The sequence below is a fragment of the Ambystoma mexicanum genome, chromosome 8, assembly GCF_040938575.1.
Source record: "Ambystoma mexicanum isolate Mex_15411 chromosome 8, UKY_AmexF1_1, whole genome shotgun sequence".
NCBI classification, from domain to species: Eukaryota; Metazoa; Chordata; class Amphibia; order Caudata; family Ambystomatidae; genus Ambystoma; species Ambystoma mexicanum.
In genome coordinates, this window is record NC_090929.1 from 1,594,649,644 (window position 1) to 1,594,671,569 (window position 21,926).

Here is a 21,926-nt window from a genome sequence, read left to right on the forward strand (position 1 = left end):
AAAGGACCATTCGTGTGGGAGAGCAGTGGACTGGGTTGATGCTCTTACCTCTACACCAGATGACAAATCTCTTCCACTTGCTAGAATAGCAGTGACAAGTGTTGGGTTTTCTAGCTTCTCTGAGAATGTCCATGCATCTCTGAGGGAGTTGTAAATGGGCAAATTCTATGACCTCAGGAGCCAGGCAGCGAAGTTCATGTTCTGTGGGCATGGGTGTAGTGTCTTGCCCCTGTCCTGTGACAGCAAGTTGTATGGGCAGGGCAGTTTTACTGGTGGGGATAGGGACATCTCCATCAGGTGCGCAAACCATGGTTGGCGGGCCCACATCGGGGCTATCGGAATCATGGTGACTGATTCTTGGTGCATCCTGTGCACTATTTTGTTCAGCAGAGGAGTCTGGGGAAAAGCGTAAACAAATTTCCCTGACCATGGTATCCAGAGACCGTTCCCCTTGGAGCGGTTCTGTGGGTATCTGGAGGCGTAATCTAGGCATTGTGAGTTCTCCAGAGTTGCGAAGAGGTCTATTTCTGGGAAGCCCCATTGTGTGAAGATGTCGAAGGTGATGTCTTCGTGTAATCGCCATTCGTACTCTGAGGGCAGAGGAATGTCTCTGCTGAGTTCGTCTGCTAGCAGATTGAGTTCCCCTGGTACATGTTGTGACAATAGGAACATGTGTCTGAGAGCCCACTTCCAGATGTTCTGAGACAGCTTGGACAGTCCTGGAGAGTGAGTGCCCCCTTGCTTGTTGAGGTAGTACATGGCTGTGGTGCTGTCCGTGAGGACCATCACTGTCTTCCCTTGTAGGTGTGTCTGGAAGGCTTTTAGTGCTTTGAACACTGCAAGTAGTTCTAATAAGTTTGTGTTTGGACGCTACCCTTGGAGTCCAGACTCCTTGAGCAGTCTGATGGGATAGGTGAGCCCCCCCCCCCATCCTGTGAGGGATGCGTCTGTGGTTAGAGTGGCTTCCACTGCGGGGGTGGCGAATGGTTTCCCCACTACCAGCTTTTCCTTCGACCACCACCGTAGCGAGAGAACCAAGTCCTGCGAGACCACCACTAGATCGTCCCATTGTCCGCTGGCCTGACACCACTGGCTGTTGAGCCACTCTTGCATTGGGCGCAGGCACGCTTGAGGTACCAAATACATGACGCCATCATTCCAAGCAAGCGCATTGCTTTGCGTACCGTCACCTCTTGACCGGCCACATATTGAGGGATCTGAAAAAGCATATTTTGGACCCTCTCGTTGGAGGGGAAGACGAGACCGTCCCTTGTTCGAATTAGAGCCCCTAGGAATTGTTTGACTTGGCTGGGCTCTAAGCAGGACTTTTTCTCGTTGATGGAGAAGCCCAGTTGGAACAAAAGGTCTACTGTCTTCTAGGTGTTTGAGAAGCATGTCTCGTAGGACTCCCCTGTTATGAGCCAATCGTCGAGGTAAGGGTATACCGGTATGGACAACCTGCGCAGGTGGGCCGCTGCCACTGCCAGTACCTTCATGAATACCCTTGGTGCAGACGCTATGCCGAAGGGTGGCACTCTGAACTGCTAGTGTTTGCCCTCTATCATGAACCTGAGGTATTTTCTGTGCGCTGGCAACATTAAAATATGAAAGTATGCATCTTTCATGTCTAGTGTTGTCATGTAGTCCCCCTGAGATAGCAGGGGAATTACTTCCTGTAATGTTACCATACGAAATTTCTGAGGTTTTACAAATTTGTTCGCTGGGCGCAGATCTAGTACAGGGCGCATGGTTAGGTCCTTTTTGGGTACAAGGAAGTACACTGAATAAATATCTTTCATTACATGAGATAGGGGCACGACTTCTATTGCTCCTTTCTGTAGCAGCTGTTCTACTTCTTGCAGGAGGATGACGAGGTGGTCTGGAGACAGGCGTCTTCCCCTTGGAGGTCTGTAGGTGGGGGACCGATTGAACTCTATACAGTACCCGTGGGCTACGGTTGATAATACCCACCGGTCTGATGTTATTCCCGGACTTTTGGGTCCTTTGGTGTTACTTGCCGGGGTGCCTCTGGGGCTAGAGCCCCGGCCTCTGCCCTTGCCGCGGCGTTGTCCTCTTTGGTTATATTGGTTACTGGAACCCTGATTAGAGGGCCAGTTGCCCGAGGTGTATTGCTGTTGCTGCTGCTGTTGGCGTTGGCCACGAAAAAAGCGCTTGTTTCCAAATCCTCGCCCGTTTGGAGGCTTTGAGATTTGGTCTAAGGTTTTTATGGTGTCGAATTCCTTCTTCGCATTTTCCAGCGTGTCGTCCACTGCCCTTCCAAAGAGATTAGACTTTTCTATTGGCTTATTAATGAGTGACGCCTGCGTTTCTGCCTTGAAACCAGAATTGCGAAGCCAGACGTGACATTTCAGTAGAAATCCCTGCACCAAAGAGCGGCCAGCAGTTTCTGCCGCATCAAGAGTGTTTTTAATGATGCTCTGGTTGACCAGAGCTCCTTCTGTAACTGTAGCCAAAAGGCGTGTTCTTAGAGGTTCAGGGGCTTCTTCGATGTCCTGTGAGTTTTCCCCATTGAGCATCGCCGTAGCTTGCCAACAATGTATTATTATTGGCAATTCTAATTGAAAACGCTGCCGAGGTGGAAATTCTTTTGCCCAGGGCATAATGTTTTTTCCCCTCCTTGTCTGGGGGTGCCTCGCTGGTTGACAGTGGAACCCCAGCCCTCTTCCTGTTAGTAACCACTAAGGAGTCTGGGACTGAGTGACCCCTGATATATAATGGGTCTGACAGAGGGTGAGAACAATTTCTCTATTCTTGGATTGACCCCTCTTACCAGCGCGGGGGTGGACAGCGATGGGGTGAGTCGTCTTTTAACTGAGGCGAGGATAGGGATGGTTTGACTAGTGTGAGGTTTTTCCTTAATCCTTTCGATAAAATCAGTATCTGGGGTGACCTCCCCAGTTTCTACTTCAAAATGCGCTGCTGCCTTCCTCAGTAGCGCATTGAAGGTGAGCTGATCGTCTATTGGAGATGGGTTCCTGACCGGTGTGGTCTGAGGAGAAGAAATGTCCATCATTTCGGGGTCTGTAGACCCTGATGGTACTGCCAGGGCTGTGCGCCACCTTCAACTGGGTCCTCCCCGTAGCTCTCTTCACCTACATGAAAACCTTCCACCGGTAGGTCTTCATTATACACAAACTCATCCTCTTCCTGGAAGTGAGGATCCTCTTCAGTGAGGTCGTAAGAGTCCATATCTTCCTGTAGGGGGTTAAAGTGCTTCGGTATTTTAGCCCTTGGCCCCTCCTGGGGTACCTCCCTTGGCCTCTTGGGTGTCCTATTTTCTGGGATGGCCATGAACCTGTCTAGCTTGGCCATACATGACTGGAACCTCTCTACAGTCCAGTAAGGTAGGCCAGAGAGGTCTGGGAGTGAAAAGGGAGGTTCCTCTCCTTGCAGTTGCTTAGTTCTGTCCCATAGCGTCGAAGATAACGTCCCTTCGCCTTCTGAGAAACCTTCTCGCTGGTTAGGGTCTTCTGTCGACGGTGGGAGCTGTCCCAGCCTACCCTCCGGCGTCCTCTGCGTTTCTTTGGCCCTGTGAGCGGTTTTTGACGTGTTATCCGCCGTCCGTCTCTGGCCGTCCTTCGAAGCTATACGCGCGAGGCTTTCGGAGAGCAGTTTCTCCGTCGAGGGATCGCGCGCCGTCGCGCTAGGCAATGTCGAGTCTTTACTGATGACGTGCGCACTCTTGCGAGGCGCGTCGCCTGAGGATTTGGGGTTAGTGCCCTTATTTATAGAAAGCCCAGTCGCAGAAGCGGTGGCGGGGAGGGCTTGCGACCCTTACGGTCGGCGGAAGGCGCCGGTGGACCCGACGCCTTAGTTGATGCTATGGCTGCCTTCGTCTTCGACAAATGCGTGCCGTGGGGTATGTGCTTGTGTGTTTTTCTGTGTTCGTCCTTGTCACCGGGGTGCTCATCTCCGTAAGCGGGGCATGAGCCGCGCTTGTCGGGGCCGGAACGACGAGGAGCGGGAACGCTCCTTCGAGAGGTCTGCAACCTCCGTAGCGGAGGTCGTGTAATCACTTTCCTCGTCACATTCGGCGACGGCAGCAGCTGGCGAGGAGTCAGATCTAGACATCGCATAGGCTGCCCACCTTTTGACCACGAGGTCTTTTAATGTTTTGGGTTTCAATAACTTACAGGCTGCACAGCCGTCCTCTTTGTGATCGAGGGGCAAGCAACGGTTACACCGTTTGTGCTTGTCCTTCCAGGTAAATTTGCTTTTGCAGCGCGGGCAAAACCTAAAGGGCGTCCTCTCCATAGCTGAGGATATGAAATATGATTACGACCTCGAAAGAGAGGGAGGGGAAAGAGAAAGGCATTCTTAGAGTGAAACAAAGAAATGACCACACAACCCCGCTCTCCCTACTGTGTTAGGCCAGCGAGGCCCGGCCACGTGTTCGGCAGCGCCGAAGGATCGCCTCCGCTTGTCCCTCCGTCAAAGATCTTGCTCGGCGGAGAACGCTTCAACGTCGAGGGGGGGCGGGGGGATCTATGTATAGGGTATTATATAGTAAACGACCAAGGTCGAGGAATTATTTCGCAATGTCTCTCGAGAAGCTCCGCATAAAGGCGACCAATAACTGGGTGGAAAAAAACAATCTGAGGGACCTCGACGCATGAGGGATTGTGGGTACACTGCACGTCACTATAGGGATAGTGTTACAGGCACGCCTTGTCGACGTCCCCTTTTCGACTACGAAAAACAAAATGCAATACTCCGCGGTGACCACTGGATGTCGGACTAGGCACAGCATGTGATTCCAAGCAGATTAACAAGCATCAGAAATGCCTTTACAATATTTTGGGACCCCCCTCTAATTTTACCCCCTCTTCAGAATCCCACAAAACTTTGCAAAACCATTCAGGATTAGTTCTAGAATATAATTGCAAAATTACATGCAGTAAAGGTTAAAATCCATCCAAAAACTACAACCCTGTAATGCAGAAATAGGTACAGATGTCCTAGAACCTCTGAAGTGTCTGCACACCCCACAGAACTGCCACAGGACATCTGGAGTGTTTGCGGACTTTCAGGGGTGAAAACCCATTCTTTGGCTTCTTATGGCCATATCCAATCCAATCCTCATCCCCCTCCACATCCCCAGAGATTGTTGAGTTTGACAAGTGAAATGCTGATTTATTTTTTATGTTTTCACTGCGCTGTTCCCGGACCCCAAAAAAGTCTATGAATCCAAGATGGCGGGTGTTTCAGGAGAACCGACGCATTTCATGTTTTCTCACCACCCAATCAGCGGCCGTGTCCTGATGTTCGCGGACCACGCAAAAGGCCGCACATTTTTCCGACCAATCGGACGCCAGTCTGTGGACAGTACAGCCAATGAGAAGGCAGTCCGCAGACCGAACAGGGAAGCGAGTACGTGGAGCGGACATAGATATCACTAATTTGTTTGCCTTACATTTTGGTCATAAAAAAAAAAAAAAGAAAAACCTACTAGACGGATTTCCACCAAATTGACAAAAGCAGGTTTTCGGGACCAAGCCACAGGTCCTGCCGCAAATTTGTTGAAAATCCGTCCAGCGGTTTGGGCTGTAGGCATGAGCAAAGTTTTTTCCCCCATTATGTCTATGGGAAAAAAAGGAAATTTTGGGACCCCCTATAACATTGCCCCACCCCCTTGAGCAAACTTCATCAAACTTTGCAAATAAATTCAGAGTGGGCCATATACTTTTTTTTGCGAAGTTTGGTGAGGAATCGTCCAGGCAGAGCGAAGTTATAAGCCACCCAAAAAGTGCTCTTCCTATGGATTTAGCAACTTAACCATAACTACATGGCTGCTACCGCAGGCCATGTAATATATTTATTTGGGATACATTACTCACAGTAATCTTATTTCTGATGCTTGTATCTGCTTAGATTCACATGCTGTGCATAGGCTAACATCTAGTGGAAGGTGCAGAGTATTACAGTTGTTGTTTTCGAAACTCGGAAAGGGACATCGACAGGGTGTGCCAGTAATAATATCCCTAGTGTGACGTCCACTGTACCCATGATCCCTCACACGTCAAGGTCCCTCAGATTGTTATTTTTCTGACATGGGGTAGCATGAGGGGTAGCGCAAGTACAGTGTTATCCAAGCAGATACGTATCTGACTGCTCATAAGCGTCCATGCACCTTCTCTCCGAGGGGAGGAAGGGTGGGTCGCATGTGAATATAAGCAGATACAAGCATCAGAAATACGATTACGGTGAGTAATGTATCCCTTCTGAGGCTTGTGGAATCTGCCTAGATCACATGCTGTGCATAGATTAGCGAGCAGTGGAAGAGGAGGTGGGATGTGAGAAGGTGAAGTAGTGCTGAGTGAAAGTATGTATCGATCTCTATGTAGCTGCTTTGCAAATACTGTCTAAGGGGGCATTTGCAATGAAAGCCAGAGTGGCTCCAGTAACTCTTGTGGAGTTGGCCCTTGACGTAAAAGGCAGTGTTTTATCTGAAAGGGAATAGCAGTTGGATACAGCCGACTATCCACCTAGAGATGGCATTTTTAGAGATGCAATCTCCTCTTCTCTGCCTGGTGCTATGGAGACAAAGAGTTGATCTGTTTTTCTTAGCAGTCTGGTCTTGCCTACATAGTAGAGGACCGCACTCCTCACATAGTGTGTGGAGTTTTACCTCAGCAGAGCTTTTGGGTTCCTGGAAGAAAGCCGGTAGCTTAATAGACTGGTTTACATGGAATTTGGAAATTAATTTAGGTGAGAACCTAGGGTGAGTGCGTAAAACCAGCTGGTCCTTATGTATAGTAAAGACAGGATCCTGCACTGACAGAGCTTGGATTTCACTGACCCTTCTTATGGAAGTGATGGTTACTAAGAGGGCAGTTTTATAGGTCAGGTGTTTTTTGAGACTATACTTGTGCATAGGCTCAAAGGGAGGTCCCATGAGCTTAGCGAGTTCCACATTAAGGCCCCAACCTGAAGGTGGGTTAGAAATTGGAGGGTGGAGTCTCTTTACCCCTTCCATAAATGCTTTGACTACTGGCACCTTCCACCACAAGACCTTGTTATGGGAAGTGGTGTAGGCTGACAAAGCCACCAGGTGTACCTTTAGAGAGTTAAATACCAACCCTGCATCCAGTAAGTGGAGCATATAGGTTAGAATATTAGAAGGAGTACAATCAACAGGGTTGATTTCTTATTCTGGCACCAAATTACGAATCTTTTTCCATTCATCATAGTAACACTGCCTGGTGTTCGGTTTTCTTGACTTTCAAGATATCCATACATCTCTGTGGTAGATTGAGATGTCCAAACACTACGACTTCAGGAGCCATGATGCCAAGTTCATCGAGTTGGGCTGAGGATGCACGGTTAGCGCATCATGCTGGAAGAGTAGGTTGTACCGGCATGGGAGTTTGATGTGGTCGCACACCGCCAGTTTGCGCTGGTGTGGATACCATGGTTGTCTCACCTACATAAGAGCAACTAGGATGCGCGTCATCGGTTCTCTGTGGATCTTGTTCACCACTTTCCTCATCAGGGGGGTTGATGGAAAAGCGTAGGCAAATATCCCTGACCAATTCATCCATAAGGCGTTCCCCTTGGATCCTGGCTGGGGGAACTGGATGCGAAGTTTGGGCATTGCCGGTTTTCGCTTTTGGCGAATAGGTCTATAGGGGGGAAACCCCACTAAGAGAAGAAGTTGTTACGCTCACCTGGTTCCACGGGGGCGCCACCCAGCAATCGGGGTCCTGGTATCCCTCCCTGCGATGCCCAGTAGTGACCAGCGGATGAACTCTGCCAGAAATACAGGTAAACAATGTTTAGGACCGGGCAACTGGGATTAACAGCCTCCCACCACCCGGTATGTCTGCGGCCCCTCTGGGCTTCCCCTCACCTTGTTCTTGATGTTGGCGGGTTCTCCGTCCTGCTGTCTCGGCAGGGGCACATAGTGCTTTGCGGGCAATGGCCGTCAAGTTACTTCACTGATGCCGGCCCGACGTGAGTCTTTTAGGTAGGTCTTATTGCTATGGTGTTTTGCTGTCCTAGCATGCCTTCTGGAATTAACAATGTCTTTTTCTCTTCCTTAGGTACGTGGAAGTCTAATTCGTGGCAAAGATTGGATTCGGGGTTCGCTGGTAAGTATTAGCGTTTTTTGGAGCGCCTTGACGCGGCGAGTAGGCGCTTTACGCAGCGCTAAGGTGCCTTGCCTTTGCTAACCTGTTATCTTTTCTCTTCACAGGTCGCAGTGCTCCGCCGGAGTGTAGAATTCCAGAGGTGTTGCTGAATAAAGTGCTAGTGGCAAGGTAAGCCTTTTTGCGGAGTTTGTTAATTGTGCAAAATGTCTAATGCTTCGTCTCTCCCTTTCTACAGGTCCGTCGATCCGAAGGAGCGCTGGTTCCTGGATACCAGTCGGAGAAGCTGAGGACTGCTAATGATGAAATTCAGGTAAGCTGCAACCTTTTCTAACGATGTCTTCCTTCTTTTTCTGCAGATGCTGTTCCTCCGAGGTTCGTGGCTGAAGCTGAACACGTGAACGTCACGTTGCTGAATTGCAAACTAACGCGAAGCGTGTCGGTCCAGTCGGGTGTGGTTTAAATAGTTTCAAGAAAGAAGTCCTAGACAAAGAAGTCCTAGACAAAGAGTTCCAAGGTACCACACCCAAACCATCCTTCTGCAAGCCAGGTTCCAAGAAGCCTGATTCTGTGGATGCTTCCACATTGAATGACAGTAACAAAAAGTAGTTCCCAAGAACAAACTCATTAAGTATGAGGACTGTCCCCAAGAAGGCCTAGATTTGGATTTAGTGGGGACTACCATAGGTAGGCCAGGGGGGGCTTCGGGGTGAGGGTCGTGACAGAGGTCTCCTACGACCTCTTCGTGTAGTCGCCACTTGTGTTCCTCTGGGACGGGATCACTGCTCAGAGCGTCGGCTAGCGAGTTGAGTTCCCCCAGAACATGTTGGGATGACTGGTAAATCTTCAGTTTGAGTGCCCATTTCCAAATTTGCTTGAGAACTAGTGCCCCCCTGTTTAAGTAAAACATTGCAGTCGTGCTGTCTGTTAGGATCTGCAATGACTTGTTGGAAAGGAGGGGTTAGAATGCCCAAATCGCTCTGTAGACTGCCAGAAGTTCCAGCAGATTGATGTGGTTCTGAGCTCAGGAGCTGTGTGGTGAAGGTAGTGAGCTCCCCACCCTGCCAGGGAGGCGTCTGTTGTGACAACGGCCTGTATCTCTGGATTATAGAGGGGTTTCCCCTTCGTAAGAGTCTCTCTTGTCCACCAGCGAAGACTCTATACTACTGTTGGCGAAACGACCACTAGATCGTCCCACTGACCACTTGCCTGAGACCACTGTTTCGCCAACCATTCCTGCATGGGTTGCATGCGCAGGCATGCGTGGGGAGCCAGGTAAATGCAAGACGCCATCATGCCTAGCAAACGCATAGCTTTGCGCACCCTTATTTGGCGACTGGCCTGATTGAGGAATTTGCAGCAACACATTTCGAATTCTTTCCTCTAATGGGAAGGCCAACCCCTCTTGGGTATTTAGGACATCTCTAAGGAACTTTTTTGAGGTGCTTGGTACCAGGCTTGACTTTCTCGTTGATTGAAAAGCCCAATTGGAAGAGGAGGTTGATGGCTCTTTGGATGTTTAGTCTGCAAATTAGGAGGGACTCCCTGTAATGAGCCAGTCGGCCAGATAAGGGTACACTGGGATTGCCTCCCTGCGTAGGTGCGCCGCCACCACCGCCAGTACCTTGGTTAATGCACTTGGAGCCAAGGCTATTCCAAAGGGCAGCACCTTCAATTGGTAGTGCTGGTTGTCGATCTTGAAACGCAATAATCTTCTGTGCGCTCGGAACATTGAAATATGAAAATAGGCATCTTTCATATCCAATGTTGCCATGTAATCCCCCTTTTTTAGTAGAGGGATTACCTCTTGTAGTATATTCATGCAGAGTTTTTGTGGCTTGACATACTTGTTTGCAGGGCGCAAATCTAGTACTGGGTGCATTGCCAGATTCTTTTTTTGGCACAAGATAGTAGGTTGAATATATACTCCTGTTTACCTGGTTGACCAGGACGACTTCTATGGCGTTCTTTGCTAGCAGAACGGCGATCTCCTCGAGGAGGATCTTTTGATGTTCCAGCGAGTGTATTCTTTGTCGCGAAGGATGGTCTTGGGGGCGCCCTAGCAACTCTATGCAATATCCTTGGGACACACTGGACAGCACCCATCTGTCCGAAGTGATCCCCTCCCATGCGTCGGTGAAGGTGGAAATGTGCCCCCCTACTGGGGATGCATGGGTGGGGACCTGAAGCGGAACGTCACTGCTTGTTGGGTGGCGTACCATCTCTGGCAGGGCTGCCTCTACCCCGTGTGCGAGAACCCTGCGCTGCCCTCTTGGGTAGCCCTGTGAGGACTGAGATTGGTTGTTACCCCATGAAGTTCCTTGGTGTTGGTAATTGGAACTCCTTTGGGAATTATGGCCCCGAAAGCAGCGAAAATTGTTGTGACCACTCTCTGTCCAGAGGGTTTGTTGGTGAGTTGGCCAAGAGATTTCAGGTTCTCGTACTCATCTTTTGCTGTTTTCAAAGCTTCGTCAACTGCCTTACCGAATAGTACATTCAGCTCCACAGGCTTATCTATTAGGGCTGCTTCGGTTTCAGGTTTGAAAGCAGACTGTCTAAGCCAAGCGTGACGCTTGATAACAGTGCCCTCGGCGATTAAACTCTCAGCATTGCCTGCTGCATCAAAGTTAGTCTTTAACATGCAGCCTGACACAGATCTCCCTTCTGCTGCCACCCGAGCCAACTGGCTCTTTAAGGGGTCGGGTACAGAGGAATCCAAGGCGGACACTTCCTCCCACTGATGGCAATTGTAGCTTGCCAAAAGGGTGGCACTGTTGGCAATTCTTGCCTGATATGCCGCAGTGGAGGCAACTTTCCTTCCCAAGCCATAGAGCTGTTTGCTCTGCGTATCAACGGAGTGCTTGCCCTTTTAGTCGTGGTTGTCACGACCAGGGAATCAGGTTTTAATTGACCCCTAATGTACAGGGGATCGGAGGGCACGGCACTGAACAATTTCTCGACCCACGGATTAACCGCTTGAGTGCGATTTGGGGTTTGCAGCGAGGGATCAATCCTGCACTGGATGGACGTTAGCAATGGGATAGCCCGAGTAATAGCTTTCTTATCCCCTAGGATTTCTTCAGCGAAATCCCCATCTTCCTGAACACCCTCTATGTCAATACTGAAGTGGGCAGCCACCTTAGCGAGCACCTCATTAAGGCGGGGTTGGTTGTCTACAGGCAAGTCATGCACCGGGGGGGTCTTTAGAAACAGAGGAGTCAATGTTGTAAGCTACAGCTTCATCATCCTCCTGTTCTTCGTCATCCCCATCATTAGGGTCACCTGCATGGTCCTCAACATATTGAGGCTCTGTCTCGTCACAATAGGAATCAGGGTGGTAAGGCTCCACCATGAAGGGGCCTGTGACTAAGCCCTGAGTTTCTTAGTAGGGGGTTGAGAGGACACAGGTGTTACCTTGGACCGAGAAGGGGCAGAGATAGGAGGGGTGCTAGAGTAACTACGAAAGTAGTTAGGGTCCTTTTCATAAAAGTTAGTCATGAATGTTAACCATGTCATAACCCTGTCAATGTCTGATGAGCTCCACTCTTTAGAGCTAGGAATAATTACTGGTTCCGGTTCCTCATCAGTGCCCAGAGCCTCAGCAGTGGGAGGAATGAGTTTTGTTTTTGGGGTAGGTTCCGAAACGTTGGACTTCCCCGTTACCTTTGGGGCCTTATGCTTCTCCCTATGAAAATGGGCATCCGAAGATGTCTTTCGGTTTATCACCTCCCCCATGGCTAGAGGAGTGTTTACCATACTTTTTAGGGGCCTCTGAAGGGACCGACGCGTCGAGTTTCGGAGGCGGTATTTGAAGAAGGATGTCGAATCTCGGGTCTACGGTCAGACGCCTCGCGTCTAGCCTCTTGAGGGTGCCGGGCGGTATCGTCAGACAACTCGGCCGAGGGGACTGTTGATCGGGTGACAGCTTTCTCAACTGAAGACAGTTGGGCCTTGCCATGAGGAGAACGGGAACGCCCAGAGGACAACGATTCATTGGACCGCTCTCGTGGTGTCGTCCGGTGCCGATCGCTTGACACGCATGTCGAGTCATGGTCGGGGCTGATGTATTTAGTGGTGGTAGAATGTGTAGCGTTTTTGCCGCCGGGTGTAGTCCCCACAACGTAGCCGCCGGCCAGTCCTTCATGGTCGGGGCCTGGACGCGGGTGTCCGAAGTCACCTCTTTGCCCTCGCCGTCCGATTCAGCGGCGTTGCTGCCATCTCTGAATGTCCCCTCTACATCCATGGCCTCTAGTTGCCTGGCGTAGTGGGCCCATCGCTTACTTGAGCGGTCCTTAAGGGTCTTCGGCTTGAAGAGCCTGCAGGCTCGACAGGTAGCCTTGGGGGTGATCTCGTGGGAGACACAGATTGCACGCAAGATCTTATCCACTCAGGGAAACTCCCCATTGCATTTAGGGCAGAATTTGAATGGAGTACTCTCCATATGGGGTGCAATATGGTCCTCGGCGGTTGATTTCTCCGATCTTCAATGGCGTCGGTCTTCGGCGTACGGTGGAAGGGAAAGGAGAAGTATTAACGCTAATTGAACTATAAAACTGCTCATCACCGAAAGAACTCTGCAACATGCGTCCGGCTAGTATGGTGGAAAAAAACAATGAGGGACCTCGACGCGTGAAGGATCATGGAGTGGGCATCACACTAGGGATAGGATTACTGGCACACCCTGTCAACGTCCGGTTTCGAGTTTGGAAAACAACAACTGTAATACTCCACATCTTCCACTAGATGTCGGTCTATGCACAGCATGTGATCTAAGCAGATTCCACAAGCCTCAGAAATATATATGTAAATAACTACTTTGATATAACTCCAAGTTTGTGTTTCTTTGGGCCTATGTATATTTTAAGTTCTCTGTACTTACCTACAGCTCACATCTTCCTCCTATGATAAGCATGGCTGCTCTACCATACTACCAATACCTTGAATGGTACAGACCTGTACTAGACGTTTCGATCTCTGTATACCAAGGGGATAGTTGTACAAAGTCTTACCACATTTGTACTTTGAAAAACTCCCTAACAATCTGGAGCTGGGCAGACTTGAACTGAAGAATTAGTGGGAACACACAACTTCCAGTGGAGAGGTAAGTATCTCCAGTAATGGCTCCAAAAGAAAGCCTGGGTATCACCTCTCCCCACTTCCTCCCCCAAACCACCCACCCTTGTCCTCCCCCAAAGCCCACCCCTGAAATGCTCAACCCTCTCCCCTCCGGAAGTTCTTCAAAACCCCAGAATAATACCTCAAGAGGTTTAGAGAGCTCATCAAAAAGAATAGTCAAACCTTGAGACATTTGCAAATCAATTCTATAAGTATCTGAATGATACCAATAAAGGTGACACTTTTGAAGGTATGTTTAATTGTGTTGCATGCAAGAGTATCCGTGAAAATTCTGAGATGGAGTTACAGCAGTATTAAGTAGACAAGAGGATCCCAGAATCTGGAGAGCCGGTGTAGGCTGCTGACAAATATGTGTACTCTTGTCCAGAAAAGGGCTATGGGGAAGTCATCCAAAACAGATGCCAAGCCATCTGATAACCACAAGGAAGGAAAGGACAGATCTGACCTTTCTTCCAAGAAAGGTCCCAAAAACACAGTACTCATGGTATTAGGTGGGCATTATAAAGAATATGGAACCAAAATTGAAGTATTACTATATTTTTGCTACAGATGCTTTTCTGATGAGGATTGAACCCACCTTTAAGAGTGCAGAAGTCTTCCATTTTGCATTTGACTGTTGAATGAACCAACTACTGTAACTATGACAGCACATTGATGAACAAGATCACAAATGCCCTGAGGGACTGTGTTCCAAGATCCCACGCTACCCGTGGTAGGATTGCACCGATATCCAAATGCGAAGTTGTAAGACATTTGCTCTCACCAGTTGGGAAACGCATCCTGCAGGTGGTCTCGGCTCGTCACCTGGAATGGCAGGCTAGGAAACATCTGTACCATGCAAACATACCCTTGACCTTTAGTCTCTGTAGACCAAGTACAGGAGTGCTCAGCATGAGCTACAAAAACACATCAGTATTGAGCTGGTTTAAACCTGTGCGTTTTCCCATTGGGCTTGGATAAGCCTCCATGAGTCCCACAGAGGGTGGAAGGAGGTCCCTAGGTTTCCCTTCTCTCCCCAGGGGCACAGTGGAGCATCCAAGACATATCCACCATGCGTTTGGAGGAGCACCAGGTGGGAATGACGGTGCAGGCGTAAAATGTTTTGCTCTGACCTTCTCCCTATCAGACCATGAACAGTGAGAATACCTTTTGTAATCGCAGCACTACCCCAGGGCATTTATTGGCAAACATAATGGGGTTCCGATGTGTGTTGGAACATTTAAAAACCAGAGGGGCGTTTGGAGGAATTGGCTGGTCCAGTTTGATAGACTGTTGAAGGCATGTCCATTTTAGAGCGTTCTGTAAATGCCAAGACTGTCTTCTGTTCCTAAGTTCCTAAAATAAATAGTAAGTGAACATCCCAATCGGACAAATGTTCAGTGGAGCTCACAGAATAAAAAACTTACTTCAATTAGGTGACACAATACTTTTGAATATGACACCAAAGTACCAGTGCTTCATACAGAGGGTCAGTTGGGATTTCCCTCAACTTTCTGCACAAATGAATGATAATTATAGCTCATATGCTCATGACTTTCCAGACTGATGTGAACAGCCAGATGACTTCGTAAAGTGAGCAACTTGCAATGCTTTGTAAATTTAATTGATCACTGATTGACTTACTGTACACTGCCACTTTTCTTTCTGTTCTCGTGATCAGAAACTTGTGCAGCTTCTGAACGTACTCCTTCTCCCTGATAGGGCCACTGATGTTGTGGATGAAAACTGCAGCTGAGCTGTAGGCCTCCAGCGTCGGCCCAAGCAGCCGTTGTAGAAAGGCAATGAACTGCTGGTGTTCTTGAGTTTGGCTCATCTAATTTAATAAGAAAAAAAGATCAGTATTTGCAACAGTAAAAAAGAAGGAAACAATCAGGACAGCAGCATCCAATGGTTAGCCATTTTATAAGACATGTCAGTGACTGTGCAGGCTGTCTGGAAAGGAAGAATCCACCTCACTTCTTTACAAATCTCAAAACGCTCACTACAGAGAGGATAGTGGAGTTTACCAGTACTATGCCCACGCTGCAACACTGCACCAACTACTGAAGTAGTAACGTGAGGATGTTTGGCAAAGAGACAGGCGTTTAGCTCTGGAAAGAATTGTGCTATTGAAGTAAAAATGGGTTTCAGCAATATGTGCCCTGCTAATTGTCACGGGGAAGGCTCCAGCTAGTCTGGCCGGGCCTTCACAACAACACCATATATGGCATTTCCACCCAACAGCCAGTCAGGGGGGAGGGACAGAGTCAGGGCTTTCCAGGACTTTGGGAAAACAAGGTAATGGGTAATAGAAAGCAAGAGGCCACAGGGGCCATCTTGTTTTCCATCAGGAATCAACTGATCCCCATGGCAGGGCCAGGGTATCCCAAAATGGAGGATACTCTGTGCACCTGTCAAGTTCAGCATGGAGCTGCCACCAGCCCATACCCTGCTCTGCAGGCCACCCACAGGTGCCCAAAAACATACACTAGGGGCACAGGGTTGTACCCCCCCACCCATGGGTGCCATAAAGGTATCCCACAGGTCCGTTCACCAAACCAAAAGAGCTGCACCGCTAGGAGTCCCACATGAACTCCTGCGCGGAAAACACGACAGAACACACAATAAAAGGCAGTAAAGGACAAGGATACGGAGGCCCTGTCCCTTCGATGCATTTCTAGCATCACACTAATTATTTCAGCTAATTGTTGGTAACATTTGCTTGACAGAAAAATAAAACAAATAAAAAAACGTGTAACTGATTGTGCAGTATGACAACATGCAACACTTCGAACAAACATTTGATGTATCAGGAACATTATGCATATAGACGAACGTTAATGCATGGTCAGATTTATTGCATTAGACATACTTCAAAACCATGCACGATAAAATGCATACCCAAGAATAAGAAACTTTAAAAGGCAACTTTTCCAAACAGTATGAGGATAGAAAGCCTACTTGGTAAATTGAAACATTTTCTCAGCACAACACCAAGAGCAAATTTATCGGCAGACTGGAATCTAAGAAGTGGAAGACGGGGCAAACGAGAGAACAAGCAGTGTCGGGCTATGCTAAAACGTTCTGGAACAACCTTCCTGCTAACATTGACTCTCTTGCTCGTGTCATTCATGAAACTTCTGAAGACCTTGCTCTTCAAAGAACATTTCACCATTAGTTCCATAGACCAACAGGAATACTGCCCCCCTCCCCCCCCCCAATCACTACTCCCCATGATGGTGCTGCTGCTTTCTAGCCAGGTTTGCACTATGCAAACCACTGACCTGCATACATTTCCTTAAATATTTTCCAACACTGAAGATTAAGAGGAAAACCAATTTTTGGAAGAGATGCAAACCATTTATGGGACCGAAGCAATCAATTTACAGATCGTACAGATACGGCATATATTACTCACCATATTTCTGATGCTTATATCTGCTTAGGTTGACATAATTGTATAGGCCGACATCTAGTGGTAGGTGCAGAGTAGTGCATGACTCATTGTCAATGTTCAAAAAGGGAAGTCGAATGGGCTTGTCTAATACTATTCCTAGTTTGACATGTTTTGTACCCAAGGAACTTCACGCGTCTGGGTCCCTCAGAGTGTTTCGTTTCTGACACGAGGGAGCATAACTAGTATGCTTGAGTACAGAGATGAAAGAAAAGTAAGAGGTCTGTATGCCTTCAGCTCCAAGAGGGAAGGAAGAGGGGTGCGGGGGGCGGAAGTGAATCTAAGCAGATACAAGCATCAGAAATGCCATTACGGTGAGTAGTGTATGCCTTCTGAGGCTTGTGGATCTGCTTAGAATCACATGCTTCGATAAACTAGCGAGCAGTACCTGGAGAAGGTGGTGGGATGTTTGAAGGTACAGCGGCAAAAAGATGGCTTAGCACTGCTTGTCCCACCTGAGCATCTTATATAGAATGTGCATCTAGACAGTAGTGCTATGTGAAGGTGTAAATTGAATTCCAAGTAGCAGCCTTGCAAATGCCATCTAATGTTACATTTGCAATAAAGCTAAAGTAGGCCCTGTTCCTAGAGTTGTGTGCTCTGGGTGTGAACGGTAGAGGTTTTTGGATAGAGACTAAAACATTTGTATGCATTGCACAATCCATTTTGAAATAGCGGACAAAAAAAAGACAGGATCCCTTTCTCCCCCTGCAGCTATGGAACCAAACAAATGGTCTGTTTACATTAGTAGTTTGGTTTTGTCTAGGTAATTAATACATTACAGTCCTCCTAACATCTAATGTATAGAGGGTTTTTTTCTGCTTAACTAGTTGGATGTTGGAAAAAAGCTCTATGGATTGATTGACATGGAACCTTGAGAAGCATTTTGGAGAAAAACGTGGATGTTGTCTTAAAACCACTTTGTTTTTTTGAATAACAAATGGATTTTGAACTGAGAGGGCTTGCAGTTATTGATGTAATGGCCATGAGAAACGCAGTAAGTAATAGGTTTAATACTGGTTTTATGCATTGGTTTAAATGGCTGGCCCATGAGTTTATGAAGTACAACATTCAAGTCCCATCCAGTGGTTGGGTTTGAAATGGGGGGGGGGGGGGAGGCTCCCACGAAGGCTTTAATTACTGGAAATTTCCACCAAGATACTTTATTCTGAGAGGTGGTGTATGCAGAGTAGGGGTGTCACGTTATTAGTTTTTTGACGGTACAATAACCTTCTTGCCAAATGACGGGTTATCATGGTTATCACGGTATAGTAGGTGGAGTTAACTAATTTTAACAAATACTTTCTAAAAAGGTCATAAATTGTCAGATTTATCATCACAAACAAAACCAGGCACCCAGGGCCAGAATTGGGCTTTTCAACATACTTTCCACTGAAATGCCACCCCTTGCTTGCACCAAACACAAACGCACGTGGAGGGGGAGGTGGGGCCCTGCTGCGACTGGCAAAGCAAACTGAATAGCTTTTCTTAAGTGGTTATTAAGGCTTTTAGCTCACCCACTGGCTACTGGTGAAGATGAACATGTTGCCATCTTGATAACCTACATGCCACAGATCAATGGAGTTTGATGGTAGTATATGTTTGTTCTCTCTCGCTTTCTCTCGCTTTCTCTCGCTTTCTCTGTCTCTCTCTCTCAGCCTTTAGTTTACTTCCGGGCCAAAAGGTGTTCAGTAATCACAGACATGTTACCCTTTGGTATGGCAGCAGGGAATACCCACAAAGATGAGTACATTTCGCAGTGTGACTTATTATATGTAAATTCAATGATGGAACCAGGGACATCCCCCATCGTCATATGATTAGAAAACATTATCCATTATAACTATATAAACCCCAAAGACGCCAACCCAAAGTCCCGGGAGGATAGCTCAGCGGCAACGTGCGTGCCTTGGAAGCAAGACGACACGAAGCAACACAGGTTTGATTTCCCTGGGTCAGCGCTTAGAAACCTCTGGGTGTTTAAGCGTGTTATAAATACGCAAATTACACAACTAACTAAACAAGTTCTTTAACACCGCCTTGATGCCCGCAGGCTGTGTGAGCGCTTTAAAAAAAAAGTAAACGCTTTTCCTTCTTGGTACTGTATTTATTCTTCCTATTGCTAACAGATTGATTTTGTGTCAGGCACGTGTGGTTTATGGAATGGCATTAAAAACTGCTCAAACTGAAACTACTTGGCAGACGGCACATCCAACAGTGCAAGACCAAGACTGTGCAGCACTTGCTTACTGCAGCCTTTCCAAATCAGATTGAAAAGCACACTTAACGGTATGAACGGTATAAACAATGTGATGGTTATTATTGTTCAATTAAGTGGTTCACGGTATCTTTAACGGTATACCGTAATACCGTTACATCCCTAATGCAGAGTGCTGCGAAGTGAACTCTAAGGGAGTTAAAGAATAACCCTGAGTCTAACAAGTAAAGTACTATGTGAGAAGGATAGCAGTCAATAGGATTGATGCTGCGTGTTTTGCAACAAATGACAAAGCGTTTCCACTTGTTGAAATAGCAGTGGCTAGTGTTCAGTTTGCTTGCCTCTTTATGATGACCATACATCTTTGTGGCAAGTTTAAATATACAAACTATGAATTCAGGAGCCAAGTTCAGTGTTTGAGGAAATTGATGAAGTGTTGTTCCCTGATGCTGGGACAGCATGTTGTAAGGGGATAGAAGTTTGAGAGGTCTGCTAAGAGACAACTGGAGCAGGTATGAAAACCATGGTTGATGTGCCCACATTGGTGGCATTAGAAATCAGTGTGACTTATTCCTAGTGCATCTTGTGGTCTATTTCGTTCAGAAGTGGTGTTGGGGGGGAAAGAGTGTATGCAAATCTCCACGAACAGTTCATCCACAGAGCGTTCCTTATGGACCCCATTGGGTATACCTGGATGCATAGTCTGAGCATTGGGTATTCTCTCGAGTTGCGAAGAGATAGAGGTTTGGCTGACCCCAGTTTGTAAAAAAAGTTGTGTAGGATGTCTTTGTGCAACTGCCATTCATGATCGAATGGAAGTTCTACGTTTCTGCTTAGCACATCCGCTGGACAATTGTGTTCCCCTGGAAAATGTTGGGACAGGAAGGAAATGTGCTTTAGTGCCCATTCCCATATGTTCTGGGCTAGTTTGGACAGACCTGTGAGTGTGTGCCACCTTGCTGGTTTATAGAGAATATGGCTGCAGTGCTGTCTGTTAGTGTTAGGTAGAATGTCCATCTTGTGTGATATTCTCCTCGCCTGGCAAGTCCACCACCACTTTCTGCTGGACTATTGGGTTTTTCTGACTCATGAGTCAGTGAATCTTTTTCCTCAGTCACCAATACTTATTCTTGTACTCTGGGCACCCCTTTTTGGGTCTATTTTGATTGTCACTTTCCCTCCATCTTTTTTTATGGCATCTGTAATTTCCTATTGCAGCACACAGCCCCTTATGTGCAGTATTACTGGAAGCTCCTTGAGCTTCCCTCTTTGGTTTTAATTATTTCCTTGCCAGAACAATAGTAGGGTAATTTTGAGCCTACCTACACTTTTCTTGTGAAACTGGCAACCCCCACCTTATGTGGAGTGCTGAGGAGATACCTTGTCTCTTTTTCCCTTCTCCTGTAACTTTTTGGTTATAGTAACCACTTCTTAGGCAAGATTGTATGTAGTAACCCTGTGGGAGACTACACCAGCCTTGTCCTCTTGGCAATACGCAACCCAACCTTTGGTATAGGTCTGTACTACAGAAGTTGGTAGAGTGACTGAGCAGCCAGGCTCATCTCAAGAGGGGTCAATGCGAGCTGTAGGGTTGCAACAGAGATGCAGTGGCATGTATTCAAATAACACAAGGTTTCCTGATAAAAATAAGTAAGTATTTATTAATTTAACAGTTTTAAAATAAGCCTTCTTTAGATATTTAGATAGGGACAATATGTAACATTAAAATACACTTCATAAATACACTCCTTCAGTTTCATTATGTAAGTAGATACCCTTTTGGGATGGCACACAGACATTTCCTACACTCACACTCTCAGGTGACTTCAATTACTAGGATACTGTGGACATTTCACTTTTACACTAAAATGCTATACCGAGACGGTGGAAAAAGGGAAAGGTTAGGGAAGGAAACAAAGGTTAGCAAGTTCTCTGAACGGTAAGTACCCTTACAATCCTCTAATGAAATATAGGTTAACCCTTTCCCAGCTATACAATTTTTGAGGGACAGATAATCACAAAGTCAGAAGTTAAGAAGAGTCTACAGGGAGCCAGGACAGCCAATGTCAATTGAACAAAGTCTAGGGGAGCGGAGGCACTTCTTGAGGATAGTACAAAAGTCTTGTACAAAGTTAAATAGCAAGTTTGTTGAAGAGAATCACTGTTGGGCCACAAGCTGGGAGGCTTGTTAAGTGCAAAGATGCAAGCAACTCTGCAAAAGGCAGCAAAAGCAAGTCTCCAGTGAGAGCAAGCAAGCTACACACAGCAAGAGGCAAGTACCCAGAGTCTGAAGATAAAGGTTCCAGCTGGCTTCTGTTCCTGTTGTAGCCCTGCAGATCCTGTTGTTCCCGGGCCTCCGTTGTGGGGACAAGAGGGAGGACGTCTGGGGACTCAAGCAACACCGGTTTGAAGGTCCGCGGCAGCAATGGGCACTTTCCAGATTAGCAACACTTTGCGGTTTCAGCTACTCGCAAATAGCACCACTGCGGTTTGTGGACCGTCTATGCTTCTGGGGTCCACCACTCTTGAGGTGGCTCGGGCTTGGTTAGTCCTGTTTCAAGGGAGTCAGAGGATCTTCCTGGAGCTCGGGTTCGGCTTAAAGGCAATGCACTTGTGATGGTCTTCCAGTCCCCTGGCACACGGTTCCTGCAGCAGCAAAGAAGTACAGCCAGCAGAGAAGGTTTCCAGGAAACTTTGTCTTGAGGTCGATTGGTCCCACCAACCCAAATGGAGAAGTCGTCCTTTCCGGGCTTCTCTACTCTATCAGAAATTCAGAACTTCTGCACTGCAGTAGGGCTTCAGTGGGCAAACCAACGGTCCAGGAGGGTGCAGCAAGCTTCTCTTCCAGTTTCGTCTTTGGTTCCTCCGTCCAGTGGTCGACTCAGCCTTCCTTGCAAAAGACCTCCTTTTATGCACGTTTCTTCCATTCATTCACAGCCTAGCTGTCGCTCACACAGCAGGGTGGCTGTCCTTCAAGGACAGCCAGCCGGCCAATCACCTTTGGGTGCCTTCTGTAGCCAAGAAGACTAAG

The 21,926-nt window shown here is 47.5% G+C and overlaps 1 protein-coding gene across 4 annotated transcripts in view; it reads right to left on the minus strand.

Moving 5' to 3' along the window:
- GPAM (glycerol-3-phosphate acyltransferase, mitochondrial) overlaps nt 1-21,926 on the minus strand; it is a 727,629-nt gene that overhangs the window by 84,023 nt on the left and 621,680 nt on the right. For all 4 annotated transcript variants that reach the window (XM_069611788.1, XM_069611787.1, XM_069611786.1 and 1 more), the window contains exon 19: nt 14,868-15,057. In XM_069611788.1, the coding sequence (XP_069467889.1) occupies nt 14,868-15,057 (190 nt within the window). The remainder of the gene's footprint in view (nt 1-14,867; nt 15,058-21,926) is intronic.